This window comes from Plodia interpunctella, chromosome 26 (genome assembly GCF_027563975.2).
Source record: "Plodia interpunctella isolate USDA-ARS_2022_Savannah chromosome 26, ilPloInte3.2, whole genome shotgun sequence".
Taxonomy (NCBI): Eukaryota; Metazoa; Arthropoda; class Insecta; order Lepidoptera; family Pyralidae; genus Plodia; species Plodia interpunctella.
Window position 1 is genome coordinate 4,068 of NC_071319.1, and position 17,980 is coordinate 22,047.

At 49.0% G+C, this 17,980-nt stretch overlaps 2 protein-coding genes across 2 annotated transcripts; one reads left to right on the forward strand and one right to left on the reverse strand.

The window, feature by feature from the left end:
* Nucleotides 1-10,229: 10,229 nt before the first annotated feature.
* On the reverse strand, nt 10,230-12,413 carry LOC128681034 (uncharacterized). The gene has a single exon (XM_053764576.1). It carries the CDS (start codon nt 12,411-12,413, stop codon nt 10,230-10,232), a length of 2,184 nt encoding a protein of 727 aa, XP_053620551.1.
* A 3,282-nt stretch (nt 12,414-15,695) lies between these two features.
* LOC128681035 (proline-rich protein 36-like) lies at nt 15,696-17,312 on the forward strand. The gene has a single exon (XM_053764578.1). It carries the CDS (start codon nt 15,696-15,698, stop codon nt 17,310-17,312), a length of 1,617 nt encoding a protein of 538 aa, XP_053620553.1.
* Nucleotides 17,313-17,980: the final 668 nt, after the last annotated feature.

Sequence of the window (17,980 nt, forward strand, 5' to 3'; positions counted from 1 at the left end):
CTAACCTAACCTAACCTAACCTAACCTAACCTAACCTAACCTAACCTAACCTAACCTAACCTAACCTAACCTAACCTAACCTAACCTAACCTAACCTAACCTAACCTAACCTAACCTAACCTAACCTAACCTAACCTAACCTAACCTAACCTAACCTAACCTAACCTAACCTAACCTAACCTAACCTAACCTAACCTAACCTAACCTAACCTAACCTAACCTAACCTAACCTAACCTAACCTAACCTAACCTAACCTAACCTAACCTAACCTAACCTAACCTAACCTAACCTAACCTAACCTAACCTAACCTAACCTAACCTAACCTAACCTAACCTAACCTAACCTAACCTAACCTAACCTAACCTAACCTAACCTAACCTAACCTAACCTAACCTAACCTAACCTAACCTAACCTAACCTAACCTAACCTAACCTAACCTAACCTAACCTAACCTAACCTAACCTAACCTAACCTAACCTAACCTAACCTAACCTAACCTAACCTAACCTAACCTAACCTAACCTAACCTAACCTAACCTAACCTAACCTAACCTAACCTAACCTAACCTAACCTAACCTAACCTAACCTAACCTAACCTAACCTAACCTAACCTAACCTAACCTAACCTAACCTAACCTAACCTAACCTAACCTAACCTAACCTAACCTAACCTAACCTAACCTAACCTAACCTAACCTAACCTAACCTAACCTAACCTAACCTAACCTAACCTAACCTAACCTAACCTAACCTAACCTAACCTAACCTAACCTAACCTAACCTAACCTAACCTAACCTAACCTAACCTAACCTAACCTAACCTAACCTAACCTAACCTAACCTAACCTAACCTAACCTAACCTAACCTAACCTAACCTAACCTAACCTAACCTAACCTAACCTAACCTAACCTAACCTAACCTAACCTAACCTAACCTAACCTAACCTAACCTAACCTAACCTAACCTAACCTAACCTAACCTAACCTAACCTAACCTAACCTAACCTAACCTAACCTAACCTAACCTAACCTAACCTAACCTAACCTAACCTAACCTAACCTAACCTAACCTAACCTAACCTAACCTAACCTAACCTAACCTAACCTAACCTAACCTAACCTAACCTAACCTAACCTAACCTAACCTAACCTAACCTAACCTAACCTAACCTAACCTAACCTAACCTAACCTAACCTAACCTAACCTAACCTAACCTAACCTAACCTAACCTAACCTAACCTAACCTAACCTAACCTAACCTAACCTAACCTAACCTAACCTAACCTAACCTAACCTAACCTAACCTAACCTAACCTAACCTAACCTAACCTAACCTAACCTAACCTAACCTAACCTAACCTAACCTAACCTAACCTAACCTAACCTAACCTAACCTAACCTAACCTAACCTAACCTAACCTAACCTAACCTAACCTAACCTAACCTAACCTAACCTAACCTAACCTAACCTAACCTAACCTAACCTAACCTAACCTAACCTAACCTAACCTAACCTAACCTAACCTAACCTAACCTAACCTAACCTAACCTAACCTAACCTAACCTAACCTAACCTAACCTAACCTAACCTAACCTAACCTAACCTAACCTAACCTAACCTAACCTAACCTAACCTAACCTAACCTAACCTAACCTAACCTAACCTAACCTAACCTAACCTAACCTAACCTAACCTAACCTAACCTAACCTAACCTAACCTAACCTAACCTAACCTAACCTAACCTAACCTAACCTAACCTAACCTAACCTAACCTAACCTAACCTAACCTAACCTAACCTAACCTAACCTAACCTAACCTAACCTAACCTAACCTAACCTAACCTAACCTAACCTAACCTAACCTAACCTAACCTAACCTAACCTAACCTAACCTAACCTAACCTAACCTAACCTAACCTAACCTAACCTAACCTAACCTAACCTAACCTAACCTAACCTAACCTAACCTAACCTAACCTAACCTAACCTAACCTAACCTAACCTAACCTAACCTAACCTAACCTAACCTAACCTAACCTAACCTAACCTAACCTAACCTAACCTAACCTAACCTAACCTAACCTAACCTAACCTAACCTAACCTAACCTAACCTAACCTAACCTAACCTAACCTAACCTAACCTAACCTAACCTAACCTAACCTAACCTAACCTAACCTAACCTAACCTAACCTAACCTAACCTAACCTAACCTAACCTAACCTAACCTAACCTAACCTAACCTAACCTAACCTAACCTAACCTAACCTAACCTAACCTAACCTAACCTAACCTAACCTAACCTAACCTAACCTAACCTAACCTAACCTAACCTAACCTAACCTAACCTAACCTAACCTAACCTAACCTAACCTAACCTAACCTAACCTAACCTAACCTAACCTAACCTAACCTAACCTAACCTAACCTAACCTAACCTAACCTAACCTAACCTAACCTAACCTAACCTAACCTAACCTAACCTAACCTAACCTAACCTAACCTAACCTAACCTAACCTAACCTAACCTAACCTAACCTAACCTAACCTAACCTAACCTAACCTAACCTAACCTAACCTAACCTAACCTAACCTAACCTAACCTAACCTAACCTAACCTAACCTAACCTAACCTAACCTAACCTAACCTAACCTAACCTAACCTAACCTAACCTAACCTAACCTAACCTAACCTAACCTAACCTAACCTAACCTAACCTAACCTAACCTAACCTAACCTAACCTAACCTAACCTAACCTAACCTAACCTAACCTAACCTAACCTAACCTAACCTAACCTAACCTAACCTAACCTAACCTAACCTAACCTAACCTAACCTAACCTAACCTAACCTAACCTAACCTAACCTAACCTAACCTAACCTAACCTAACCTAACCTAACCTAACCTAACCTAACCCAGTCTCCCCGCCGCGCGCGAGCTGAACGCACACGGTCCACGTCGCTCCGCGCAAAAAATTCCCCATTTTTCGTTTAAAAAATTAATACCTCCGGATCTAAAAGTGCTACAGCTAAGTGAGATACCTTAAAAAATGCGTGCTTATTAGTGCTATAAACTGTGTGTAGTGTTATAAGTGTAGATTTTTAGTAACTATTTTTAAAAGTGCAAAAACTCTAAATTTTCGTTGACTTTTTCATATTAAAATCAATAAAAAAACCCAGTGGACAGATATCTTTATGATTCATATACCAAATTAAAGGTTACAATAGTGCGCAACTTTTGACGTATAGTACAGTGATATTAAGACAATAGTGTAACAACAGGAAACCAAAACACTTTCACTTTTAAAAATTTTAAACTTCAAAAAATTTTTTCTCTGGAATAAGATCGATAACCCCACTTTTTTGAACTGCTATCTTATGTGTAAAATCAGTGACCACAATTTCACCAAATTTGAGACATTTCTGCTGAGCCATCAGGTGGCTATCACAGAAAAACGATCACAGCCAATCAGCGGTTTTCTTGTGTTTGCGGCTAAACCCATGCACCTACGCTAGTGGTTCAACTGCCTCCTGAAGTGCGGTAAGAAGACGCATCTGAAGGCAGTTTCACCAAGTTCCTGGGATCCCGCGTTCCTGAGATACAGCCGTTTTTCCTGCCGAAATTCAACATCTGGCGACTTCGCGTCATCACACACCAGGACCCTGGAGCCCCAGAGCTAAGTGACATAGTTGAGCCCCTAGTGCATCTATCTGACCATAATTGTGCCAAATCTGAGAATTTTCCCTGCCATAGTTTCAGAGATATACCGTCCTAACCAAAAAAGAGAACATTTTCTCGACGACTTTACGTAATTTCAAACTGAAAAATCACTTTTCTCCTACGGGATTTTTGGACAAACCAACATCATACATCCATAGTCTAGACCTAAAAAATAAGTTTCACGCTGTTTTTGGAATTTTATACCCAGTACTTTCTGAGATATTAAGCTCGTAAAATCGGAAATTTTCACTACTTTTTCGCATTTTTGGTCAAAATTGCACTCTTTTCCAATAGATTAGACCCACAGAAGTACACCTATGCCATTTTTGAAATCTTTTCTCAACTAGTTCCTGAGATATTAATTTATAAAGTTAAAATATTTCTCTTACCTTTTTTTTTTTTTTTCTTTTTTGGTAAAGTCATTCTTTCTTCCATTTACCATGGCAAGCGTTAAAGCCACTTTGCCCACCCTCCCGACCCTCCCCAATTTGTCAGAAAACCCCACAGAAAAAATATATCAGCTAGCAAACATCATTATTGAAGCAATTAATCAAGGTAAAAGCGTCACAGCACCCAACAAGAAATTAATAGTAGAAGCAGCAGAAGCTATTAAGAGCACTACGATAAGAATCACATCGAGCAATAATGAGAAAAGCTCTCAGGACACCCCTAACCCCCTAACCCCAAACCCCACTATTCAGGAAGACACTCTCAGACGGGTTTTTAGGGAGGAGCTTGAGGCGTTCCATACCCTCTCTACTCCCTCCAAGGCCCCCACATATGCCTCTTTGACCGCCAAGACCCCCACTAAACCAGCTATTCTTGTTAAGACCCCAACCCCCGACGGCGACAACGCCAAACCAGCTATACAGACTCTGAGAGAACAAATCTCATTCAAAGATAAGAACTTCGCCCCTAGTAAAATAACCCAGATTACAAAAGACAAACTTATAATAGAAGTTGAAAACCCACAACAACAGAAAGAAACATTAGAGTACATTAACCAGTTCGAACACCTGCAAGCCTCTATACCAAAGAAACGTAAACCACTAATTATTGCAAAGGGAATCCATAGCCGAATAAAAAGAGAAGAACTTATACAAATCATTACAACACAAAACACTCTCCCAACAGAATCAATCAGGCTGTGCTACTTGACTAACAACAGGAACCCTAAACTATACAACGCCGTACTAGAAGTCGACCCCTCTGTTTACGCCCGTATCATCGGACTAGAGAGGATCGCTGTTGACTTGCAACGAGTGCACGTAGCCCCCCAAACAAGATTTATACAGTGCCACTCGTGCCTCCAATTTGGACACACGAAAAACAAGTGCACATCCAAAACTAAACCGTGCGCACACTGTGCATCCCCTGACCACCAGATTGACACCTGTCCAACCAAGAACGCTCCAGAGTCAGCCTGCTGTTACAATTGTGCAGGCAAAGGCCAAATAAGGAACATCCAAGACACACAACTCAACCTAAACCACTCCGCAACCGACCATAAGCTGTGCCCTAGAATAAGGGCAGCCAAAAACAGAATAGAAGAAGCCACCGACTTTGGATACTAAACAGAAACGAAATTCAGACAGGAAATAACAGGCCATCACATTAACAAATTCTTCCCATGTTTAGAACAATTAAGAAAAATTACAGAAAAAAAAAAAAAATAGCACCGAATTTTGAAACTACTCAACTTATAACCTAGCATACAACCCATGAAACACCTAATAGAACACTGCCCAAAATTTTACAAATCAAGAAACGAACACAAAGAAGTAGCCAGGATCTACAAGATAGACCCATATGACCTATATCAAATTCATCACCGAGACTCCACCATCAAGACATTAGCAACCATTTACACAGCATACTAACTAACTTGAAAAAAATTAACCTACAATTGTAACTAGATTAATAATTAAGTGATTATAAAATAAACGCCACTGTATCAAATCGCAGAGGCAACAAAACTGTAAAATCAAAGACAATTGCTTATGTAAAACTACGATATATATTATGTAAGAAACTCTGTAATAATGCTCGATAATAAATTCCTCCCGGATGTCGTGTAGCATCCAGGAGAAATCTAAAAAAAACCTAACCTAACCTAACCTAACCTAACCTAACCTAACCTAACCTTTTTTTTTTTTTTTTTTGTTTACCCAGGGGAATGCTTGTTACGCACTGAGTGTGGGACTCCTGGGCCGCTAGTCGGCCCAGCCTACCCACTAAACCCCTGGGGCGTTTTCACGCTGCCGTTATGGGGGACGTCACGGGGTCGCTAGGCATTCGACCGCGACGCCCCCCCGGCCGGCCTTTCGGCCCCGACCTGGGCGGGCAGCAAGCACAAGTGCTAACCACCCGCCCCTTACGCCACGCGAGCGTGGCGCGGACCATCAAGCCCACTCCGCACACCAGTCAGAAAGCTGACGGGGGGAGCGGGCATCACCGACCGCTGGTCCTGAAGGGACCAGCGATCACAACACACACACAAAATCTTGGGTGCCACAGGGCACCCAAGTCTGCCTCTGTACGGGCGCAAGAGGTGATAGGCAGGTGACACCCACACATTGCACCCGATACAGAGGCAGCCACCCTTCGGCCGCAGAGGACAGGGGGATCGTCGAGAGACATACCGACTCTCCTCTTCCCCTGCGGCCCCACCGCACCGTGTTCAGCGCCACGGCCGCGCTGTGGTCGCGGAGGACAAACCCCCGCGACCCCACCTCTGGTCCCCTCTAGTTTCCACATCCAAAGGCTGGTGGCGGGTCACCAGCCAATGGCAGTACTACTGAGGGGACCGTCCACCAGGCCCAGAGCACCCACCAAAGTCTCTGGGCCTTGGGTTCCTCTTGGTTCACCGGGGTGGCTGGTTGTGTCAGACCAGCCCCCCCGGTTACTAAGCCCCACCATCGCGACAAGATGGGAACCCGTCGGGGGGAACCTAACCTAACCTAACCTAACCTAACCTAACCTAACCTAACCTAACCTAACCTAACCTTTTTTTTTTTTTTTTTTTCTCGTGTGGAAAACGCCTCCGCGTGCCCGGCGCCGGGGCATAGCGCCGGGGTATGTCCGACTTGCACGGACTAAAAACCACACGGTGTCCTTCTCGGCTTTCGGGCCGAGGCTGCGGGATCGCTCGCGCATGCACAACGCGGCCTCGGCAAAGCTTTTGTCCACCATCGCGGACCTCTTCAATTTAGGAGCTTTACTCCTCATCCGTCTCGTTGGGCGGTCGCACCGGACACCAGTGCTCCCGCGCCTTCTTGGCCTGTGGCTGATCAGGCGTCGGACTGCCCCGTCCGGCGCCCGCAGGCCGGACCTTATGGTGGTCTAAGGTCCATATTTGCGCGCCTCCTACGGCGCACATTACGTGCTCGGCGAGATGGTACAGTACTCGTCGCCTCTCTCACTCTTTCCGCTTCCTCCTTGGTCTCCATGACAGCCTCACAAAACTCTGCGACGGCCTGCCAAGCAGCTTCACTTTCGACCATTTTATCGAGCACCGTTGACAGCTCGAGGTCTTGTACGCCCAGTGTTGCGACGGTGTTTTGCCGCTCTTCTTCCCACGCCGGACAAACGGCCAAAGTATGGGCAGCTGTGTCTGTTTCGGCATCACAGTGATGGCAGCTCTCGTTTTCCTCCCGGCCGATCCGACACAGGTACTTCCCGAAGCAGCCATGCCCCGAGAGTACCTGTGTCAGTCTATAGGAGAGACTGCCGTGCCGTCTATTTACCCACTCCGCCAGTACTGGACGGAGGGCCGAGATGGTGTATTGCCCGGCGCTGGGCTGGGCCAGTTTCTCGTCCCACTCCTCGATGGTCACGCTGCGCAACCTCATCCTCTGCCCGTTTACCTCCGACGGTGCTTGTGGTTGACCCTGTTGCAACATCTGCTGCCGCCAGGTATACAACTGGGCGAGGGCTTTAGCCTCTAAACTCCAGGGCGGTGTACCCGCCAGGGCGCATGCTGTTTCACCCGACACTGTGCAATAACCGCGAATGACTCGTATGGCCATCAGACGTTGTGGTCTTTGCAAAACAGCCGCGTTCCGGGCAGATAGACTCGGTCCCCAGATCGGTGCACCGTACATCGCCATCGATCTCACTACTCCCGTAAATAGGTTCCTACATGCGACGCTTGGTCCGCCCAGGTTTGGCAGGAGGCGGGACATCGCAGCCGCCGTCTTGGTGAGTTTGGGCGCCAAAAGATCAAAGTGGCGCCTGAAATCCCATCGGCTGTCAAGGACTAAACCGAGGTACTTGAGAGTCGACCCGACGTCGATACGGACCCCTCCCACAATAATATGGGCGTCAGAGGTCGGTGCCGCTCGGGGACCATGAAAAAGTAGGGCTTCCGACTTGCGGAGGGCCACCTCCAGTCCCAGCCGTCTTATTCGGCCTACGATTTGAGCGACTCCGGCAGTGGCCACCATAGCAGCCTGCCTATACGATTTGGCCCGCACGGTGACTAGGGTGTCGTCGGCATAACAATGTAGCGCGACACCAGGAAGTACGGTCCCGCGCAGGACCCAGTCGTAGCCGATGTTCCACAGGAGCGGTCCGAGGACCGACCCCTGTGGAACACCACACGACATTTGCCTCTGTTCAGGGCCGTTGAGGCCCGGGTAGACTACCGCTCTGTCACTGAGGTATGCGTCTATAATTCGGCGAAGATATGCCGGCACACCATGGTATTTCAGCGCCTCCCTTATGGTAGCCCAGGGCAAGGTGTTGAAGGCGTTTGCAATGTCTAAAGACACCGCCAGCACCACCTCACCCCGGGACGTCGCTTCACTGGCCAAACGTTGGACACCAGAAATAGCGTCTATCGTCGACCGACAGCGGCGAAAGCCAAATTGGTTCTCGGCAAGATCCGGTCCCACCCTGCTCAAATGCTCGACGATTCGATCTGCAATCACCTTTTCCAACATTTTGTCCACCTCATCAAGCAGTACAACTGGCCTATAGGCCGAGGGGGACTCTGCCGGGCGACCCTCTTTTCGTAGGAGCACCAGTTTCCCCATCTTCCACCTAATAGGAAACCGTCCCTGCTCTAGGCAGGCTGTGAGGAGCTGACGGAATCGGGTCCCAAGAGTCCCGAGGGCCAGCACGAGCGCAACACCCGGGATACCATCCGGACCCGGGGCCGTGTTCTTCCTCTTCATCCTGCCTATCGCGACTTCCAGTTCCTCTTCGGAGACGGGGGGAACAGTGCCAATCTCTTCATTTAGGTCGTTTAACCGCATTGCCGGTGGCACAAAATCAGATCGACCCGCCGGGAATAGGGCACTCACCACGTCGTTCACCAGTTGTGGCGGCATACTCTGGGTTAGGGGAGGAGCCCATGGGCGAAGTTTCCCCCGCACCAACAGGTAGGGGCGCCCCCACGGATCTCTGTCCAGAGTCGCCAATAGCTCTTCTCGCGCCCTGTCTTTGGCAGTGCGAATGGCCACCTGGAGTTCTTCCTTTGCCGCTCTATACTCCTCGTAGAGTTCCGCCTCGCGAGCAGCTGTATCTGCGGTGCGGCGACGTCTTCTCCTATGACGAGCATAGAGGCGGCGACGAAATATGCACCTTCGCCGGAGTTGGGCAATCTCTTGGGACCACCAGTATACTTGCCGTCGGGACGGTGCTCTCCGTACTCTGGGCATCGCCGCGTCGCACACAGCGGTTAACGTGTCCCTAAACCATTCCGCCTCCTCATCCACGTTTATAGGCTCAGCGGGAGGTGCCGACGCCCAGGCCTGTACTATCGTCACTTCCTTTAGCAGCTCCTTGTCGATCCGTTTTATGGCCCAACGGGGGCTGCTTACGTCAAGTCCGGTAGGCGTAGCTGGCTGGCCGGAGGTCTGGGCGGAGACACTGAACCGAATATACCGGTGGTCAGAGAGCGTCTCCACCTCCTCAACAACCCGCCAGTCCGCAATTCGTCGAGATAGGGAGGGGCTGGCGAACGTTAGATCAACAATTGAGCCACCCCTTTGTCGAATACAAGTGTGGGTCGTTCCCCGGTTCATGAGTGTGAGACCGAGTTGCAACGCCCACTCCTCAACTAGCTCGCCTCTCGCGTCCGCAACCGGGGAGCCCCACGCCAAGGACTTGGCGTTGAAGTCCCCGGCCACGATCACGGGGCGAGGATGGCTGCTGATCACGACAGATCCTAAACGTATGAGAAATGCCTCATAGTCGGCTAGAGCCCTGTTGGGCGAAAAATACACGCCGACCACTACGCAATCCCCTATCCGCGCTGCAACAAACCCGTCGTCCCTGGTGATGTTTTCAGGGAATTGCGAGCCTGAGGAAGGCGACGAGATGATGGCCACCGAGCAGCTAGCATCCCCCACCCAATCGTCACGAGGCGGAACAAAGTATGGCTCCGCAACTATCGCCACTTTGACACCCCACTCCGCCATGCTCTGACACAGAAGGTCTTGTGCTCTGGCAGAGTGGTTGATGTTGCACTGCAAGAATGTCGTACTTTGAGACATTATGGACATTCCATCTCAAAAGGTTCCACACCTTGTGACGATTCGGTGGGGGGTATTTTAGGCCGAGAGGCTGGGGCCTTTTTGGGTGTCTTGCCCGTCTTCTTATTGGCTGCCTTACATAGTTTACTGCCGATTGCATGATCGGCGGGCTTATTGGCCTCCGCGCATACGGGGCAATGGGGCGCCGCAGAACACGTCCTGGCCTCGTGGCCTCGTTTGCCACATCGGAAACAGAGGCCACTACAGTCTACCGCAGAATTGCATTGCGTCGCCACATGCTCACCCGTGATGCATCTGTAGCAGCGCATCGGCCTTTGCTTTAACAGCTTAACACTGGCAGACACCCAGCCAACTAGGAGCCGACGGCCATCCTCCAGCTTTTTAGCCACAGTCACCGGGCACGCTACAATCGAGGTCCCCATACCACGCGGTGCACGACGAATCTCGCCTACTTTAAGGTCCAGCTCAGAGCAAGCTCCAGCCTTGGCCAGTGCTGCTGTCAGCTCTTCCCTAGTCACGGAATCATCCAGGCCAGATATTCGCAGGTCTACCCGCTTTACAGGTCTGGAGACCTTCACTTCCTCCGGATTCAGGGCTTGCCTCAGCTTGTCGGCCAAGGCGTCGGCTAGGGGGCCACTAGAACTGCCGGGCACCTGCAAGAGGCGGGCACCAGTGGCCGTGACCTTGCACCGCATGCCCTCGATACCCAAGCTCACAGTATCCACCTGACTTTTTGCTCGACCCAACACCTCCTCATATGTCACGCCATTTTGAGAAGCGTGCGGCTGCAGGGTCAAAACAACCGCTGCTGACCGGGGCGGGCGAAGCCTGGCTTCCTGCCGTTTCTTCTTCTGGGCCTCTTTTCTAGTGGCCTTCTTTTGGGACTTCTTTTGACCCACAGTTTGCCAGGCACCCTCTTCCGCTTGCTGTGGGGCAGCTGCCGCGGCCGCATCAGGTGCAGTCTTGGAAGACTTGGCGTTCTTCCTTTTAGCCTTCTTGGTTTTAGCTGGGGCTGTGCTTGTACTCGGCTGAGAGGGCGGGATGTCGACCGCCTGCGATACCTGTTCCACAGGAGTCTCTGCCAAAGTCGGCCTGGCCGCTGTCTTCTCGGCAAACGTGGCCATAGTTGGAGCTCTACCTTTGCTGCCCCGGTCAGAGGCCAATGTGGGTCTGAGGACTTTCCCCTCCAAAAAGTTTACTTTCGTAAGGACCTCTTCCCTGAATCGACCGAGTTCTTCTTTAAGGAGACTCGTCAGCTGTTTCTCCAGTGCTGGCGTGTCCCGCGGCGCTTCAGTCTCAGGCTGAGCTGAGCGCTTCGACTTGTAGACCTCCGTTCGAATCTCGTCTAACTCTTGACGAAGGTCAGCCATCTCCTGTTTTAGGCGAGCGTTCTCCGCCTGCAAGCGGCGCGTCTCGCTGGAGGTACATCTCTCCATTAGCTCGTGTGCTAAGTCTTCAATTGAGGCTGCCGCATCCTTGAGGGTCTTCTGGGCGGTGCCCTTCAGGCCTTTGGACATCTTCCCAACCGCTCTTATTGCCGCAACAGAGTTGTTCAGCCTCTCCTCTATAGACCCGGCAGTTAGGTCTTCCGGCTCGAATTCCGCCTCAGACCGAGTGGAGGCGCGTGACGCTGCCCTCTCACTCCTGACCGCCACCTTTTTGGCGGCTTCAGCCAATTGCCGATCCTCCTCACCGATGCGGACCTTCAGAAACTCGGCACGACGAGTAGCCTGAAGAGCCTCCCTTGCCTTCCCGAGGCCAATACATTCGCCGGTTGTCGGCGGTCTTCCTCTACCTCTCTTACCGCGCTGAGCGCGCGCCTGTGGAGGATTATCCTCATCCGTCGCAGAACTCAATTCCGGGCTCTCCGTGTTCCGCCGTTTCCTGAAGAAGCGGGACTGTCCGCAACCACTACTGGCACTCTTAACACTCATTTCAGAGTCCGAAACCTGTGCGACAACATCTCCCGCATTCTTTCCCACCACTTCGTCTCCCACCACTTCGTCTCCCACCACATCGTCTCCTACTACTGCATCAACAATTGCGTCCGAAGGCGCAAGGCGTAAATTGCCCCCCCCAGAATACGAGGGGCAGCCGGTGTCATTAGACACCGGGGTGGATTCTCCGACCGCGGTACGGCCGGTACCACCCTGGGGTAGATTTTCTTTATTCACGACTTGCATTTTTTGAACGTTCCTTTTTTTAATTCAGGTGTGCGGTCACCCTAGCATTGACCTAAGCTCAATTACCCGATCCCACCCCAAACGACTGATTTTTCGAGTGGTTTACTCCACCGGACAGACTGAGGAAGAAAGGAAGGAAAAGGGGGAAAGGATAGAGCGATCCGCATCGCCAGTCGACTCTCATTATGAGAGAAGTACCGGGAGCAGACCGACTCTTTAAGGATGGGAAGAGGACAGAGGGAAAGGAGGGAAAGGATTGCAGGACATTGGCCAGCAACCAACAAGACCCCGTAGGGAGTTATTGATTGCCGTTTCCAGGGTGCACCGTCCTGAGCCCTTGTCAGCCCATTAAAGCTTTCAAGGGATCAGGCACTCGGGGAGGTTTCCTGCACTAGCACCCCAACCTAACCTAACCTAACCTAACCTAACCTAACCTAACCTAACCTAACCTAACCTAACCGATATACCTATTTGTTCCCCTACATCCCAGTGAATTTTCTCTTTAGTGCATCTCGTGTATCCTTCAATATAACAAGTGTTTTCAGTGCAGATTTCTCCATAATTTCTCTTTAAAAAATTCATCTAGTTTCCGTGAACGCCATACTTAGGCGCTAACACTCATATAACTCTCTAAAATTTTTTCTCGCTATCCCTTGATCGTCTTTGTTTGTAGTTCTGTTTACTTACCTGTCTCCCGGCTCCCTGTGAAGTTTCGTCGCATTCCGTTGCAGTTTTCTTGCATTCTCACCTGTAACATAGATATTTTTCATACAAATTTTAATAAAATCACACTTTTTCCCCTTTTTTCCAAATTTTTTCTATCGGACCCTCGCTAGCTTGTTACACCATCTTATCAGGCTAACGGAGGCGCATCTTTTGACGCCTCACACGTCTCGATAGGACCACCCGTTTTTGAAATCGTATTTTCACGATCTTCAAAAAGTCTACCTAAGCCCCTCAGGCACGTGTTCGACATATACCTATTTGTTCCCCTACATCCCAGTGAATTTTCTCTTTAGTGCATCTCGTGTATCCTTCAATATAACAAGTGTTTTCAGTGCAGATTTCTCCATAATTTCTCTTTAAAAAATTCATCTAGTTTCCGTGAACGCCATACTTAGGCGCTAACACTCATATAACTCTCTAAAATTTTTTCTCGCTATCCCTTGATCGTCTTTGTTTGTAGTTCTGTTTACTTACCTGTCTCCCGGCTCCCTGTGAAGTTTCGTCGCATTCCGTTGCAGTTTTCTTGCATTCTCACCTGTAACATAGATATTTTTCATACAAATTTTAATAAAATCACACTTTTTCCCCTTTTTTCCAAATTTTTTCTATCGGACCCTCGCTAGCTTGTTACACCATCTTATCAGGCTAACGGAGGCGCATCTTTTGACGCCTCACACGTCTCGATAGGACCACCCGTTTTTGAAATCGTATTTTCACGATCTTCAAAAAGTCTACCTAAGCCCCTCAGGCACGTGTTCGACATATACCTATTTGTTCCCCTACATCCCAGTGAATTTTCTCTTTAGTGCATCTCGTGTATCCTTCAATATAACAAGTGTTTTCAGTGCAGATTTCTCCATAATTTCTCTTTAAAAAATTCATCTAGTTTCCGTGAACGCCATACTTAGGCGCTAACACTCATATAACTCTCTAAAATTTTTTCTCGCTATCCCTTGATCGTCTTTGTTTGTAGTTCTGTTTACTTACCTGTCTCCCGGCTCCCTGTGAAGTTTCGTCGCATTCCGTTGCAGTTTTCTTGCATTCTCACCTGTAACATAGATATTTTTCATACAAATTTTAATAAAATCACACTTTTTCCCCTTTTTTCCAAATTTTTTCTATCGGACCCTCGCTAGCTTGTTACACCATCTTATCAGGCTAACGGAGGCGCATCTTTTGACGCCTCACACGTCTCGATAGGACCACCCGTTTTTGAAATCGTATTTTCACGATCTTCAAAAAGTCTACCTAAGCCCCTCAGGCACGTGTTCGACATATACCTATTTGTTCCCCTACATCCCAGTGAATTTTCTCTTTAGTGCATCTCGTGTATCCTTCAATATAACAAGTGTTTTCAGTGCAGATTTCTCCATAATTTCTCTTTAAAAAATTCATCTAGTTTCCGTGAACGCCATACTTAGGCGCTAACACTCATATAACTCTCTAAAATTTTTTCTCGCTATCCCTTGATCGTCTTTGTTTGTAGTTCTGTTTACTTACCTGTCTCCCGGCTCCCTGTGAAGTTTCGTCGCATTCCGTTGCAGTTTTCTTGCATTCTCACCTGTAACATAGATATTTTTCATACAAATTTTAATAAAATCACACTTTTTCCCCTTTTTTCCAAATTTTTTCTATCGGACCCTCGCTAGCTTGTTACACCATCTTATCAGGCTAACGGAGGCGCATCTTTTGACGCCTCACACGTCTCGATAGGACCACCCGTTTTTGAAATCGTATTTTCACGATCTTCAAAAAGTCTACCTAAGCCCCTCAGGCACGTGTTCGACATATACCTATTTGTTCCCCTACATCCCAGTGAATTTTCTCTTTAGTGCATCTCGTGTATCCTTCAATATAACAAGTGTTTTCAGTGCAGATTTCTCCATAATTTCTCTTTAAAAAATTCATCTAGTTTCCGTGAACGCCATACTTAGGCGCTAACACTCATATAACTCTCTAAAATTTTTTCTCGCTATCCCTTGATCGTCTTTGTTTGTAGTTCTGTTTACTTACCTGTCTCCCGGCTCCCTGTGAAGTTTCGTCGCATTCCGTTGCAGTTTTCTTGCATTCTCACCTGTAACATAGATATTTTTCATACAAATTTTAATAAAATCACACTTTTTCCCCTTTTTTCCAAATTTTTTCTATCGGACCCTCGCTAGCTTGTTACACCATCTTATCAGGCTAACGGAGGCGCATCTTTTGACGCCTCACACGTCTCGATAGGACCACCCAATTTTGAAATTTTCGCCCACCACACCCGCCCAATTGTGTTCAGGTTGTAAAAGGGACTTCACTTGGGACACCCCATACCCAGATCTACTTCGCTTTTACCGCCACCTAGGGCCAAAAATTGTCAACTAAATTAACAGCTCCCTTAATAACAATAGTTTAGGATTACTTCGCTAGTTCTACCCGTCCTCTACTTCGGAAAAATACCACTTCCAGTTAATCTCCCTTCAGCTGCTCTCACTCGCTTCCTCTATTTTCGCTTTCATTGACGACATATTAAATTTTTTCATACTTCTTCTAAACACTTTTCCGGTCTAAGCCAACATGGTCCTAGCCCATTCACCACCGCGTAAGGCGGCCAATACTCGCCCCCCAGACAGGAACCTCCCCCGCATCCCCGAAACTCCTGCGGACATTATCACGCAGCAAAGCCCCTCACCGCAACCCTCTACCTCCAGAGCGGGACGTTCGCATTCTCTTTCCCCGCGCGCCTCCTCTAGGCTGGCTTCAATCCGGGAATCATCCCCTAGCCAGGATCTGCGCACGCCTCCCCCATCTCCATCTAGGGGGAGAATTTCGCTTTCACCCCCTCCCAGCAGCCAAGCGTCACCCAGGTCGATTGACCATGACGTGACTGTAATGGCCGTCCCGGACCACTGGGAATCGCTTTCGCCCCCAGTCACACCTACTCCACCTTTATTGTATTCACCCCCCACCCAAGTTCCATCCACTGCGACACCCGTCACACTCGTCGTACCCGCACCCGTCGCACCCGTCGCACCCGCCGCACCCGTCGCACCCGCCGCACCCGCCGCACCCGCCGCACCCACCGCACCCACCTCAACCCCGGATACTCACCTCCAAGCTGCTCTATCCAACATCATAGAAGCGGCCAAAGAAATTATCACCAAAATAACTGAGGGCAAGAGCGTCACCAGCGCAAACAAAAAGCGCATCCAAGAGCTCGCGAGGGGCATCATGGGCTCGGTGGAGAAGGCGCAGCAGACGGAGCTCCCCAAGCCCGTCTCGGATACTATCCTTCTGGCAATCAGGGAGAGTATCCGGGACGAGTTCAAGGCCCAAGCGCCCGACCTCGCGTCACCTCCGGCTCCAGCCCTGAGGTCCTTTGCGGCTGTTGCTTCAACACCCCCGCCACCCAAACGCACCCCCCCGCCGCCACCTCCCCCACCACCTAAGCGCACCCTCCCTTCGCTGGTCATCAAGGCCAAAGAGACCGGGGCCCGACGGCCCGACGTCCTTGACGAGTGGCGTAAGAATGTCAGGTTTAGGGACACCACTTTCGCCCCCACCAACGTGCGCCCTCTGCGCAATAATATGGTGAAGGTTGACTTTGAAACCGTGGCGCAGCGGGATGACGTCATGGCGAAAGTAAACAAGCTCCCCGGGGTGGTTGCCGAGGAAAGCAAACTTCGGAAACCGCTTATCATCTTGAAGGGCATTAACACCCAACTACGAAAGGAAGAGCTGGTGGAGGTGGTGAGCGGACAGAACCAAGTGAGCGCCGCAGACATTCGCTTCTGCTTCGCACTGAAGAATCGGAACGAGAAGCTCTACAATGCTGTTTTAGAAGTTGCGCCAGCTGTCCGTCGAATGCTAGTCGAGGCGGGCCGGGCCAATGTGGAGCACCAGCGCGTGCACGTCGAGGACTTCAGTCGATTCGTGCAGTGCCGCAAATGCCTCCAATTCGGCCACACCGGCAATAAGTGCTCGGCGGAATTCTATCCGTGCGCGCACTGTGGCTCCTCGGCCCACCACATCTCAAACTGCGCTCACAAATCAGATGCATCACAACTAAACTGCTTTAATTGCAAACGGTCAAACGACAAATCCACCGGTCACTCTGCCCTTGACTCCAAAAAGTGCCCTAAAATCATCAAAGCCATGACAGCCCTTAGCGACTCCACCGACTATGGTTATTAAACGAATAGAGTTAACACAATGCAACCTCAACCGCTGCTACATAGCGCAACAAGAATTCTTCATCAACTTTCGCAACAGCAACTCTGACATTGCTCTCATCTCAGAACCATATGTAGGCCCTCACCTCGAGATGAGGCCTCCCCCAGACATGAACGTATTCCAGTTTCCCAACGGCTCCCGCGTCAAGGCGTGCGTGGTGACCAAAGCCACTGTGGCTGCGGTCGGGGTCACGCAGCTGTCCTCAGCGAATCTGGCCGTCGTCCGTGTCAAACTAGGACCAAAATCTTTAAACGTAGTCTCCATTTACGTCGAACCCGACATAGACAAACACTCCACGATATACAAGCTAGACCATTTCCTAAGGACTACCAGATCCTCGCTGCGGATAGTGGGCGGCGATGTCAACGGCAGCCACCGGGAGTGGGGGGAGACACAGGACAATGATCGGGGGGAGGAAATTTGCACACTTATGGCCTCAAACGATATGGCTGTTTGCAACACCGGCAATGAGCCCACGTTTGAGGCCATAAGACACGGCAACCTCTGCTCGTCAATAGTGGATGTCACATATGCGTCACAAAACCTCATAGACAGGCTGGAGGACTGGCTTGTGGACCGCGCGATCTGCCCTTCATCCGACCACAACGGGATTACTTTCAAAATAACCC

Excerpts from the sequence above, each read along its gene's own strand:
- LOC128681034 (XM_053764576.1), bottom strand. The coding sequence starts at position 12,413 with ATGCAAGTCGTGAATAAAGAAAATCTACCCCAGGGTGGTACCGGCCGT.
- LOC128681035 (XM_053764578.1), top strand. The coding sequence starts at position 15,696 with ATGGTCCTAGCCCATTCACCACCGCGTAAGGCGGCCAATACTCGCCCC.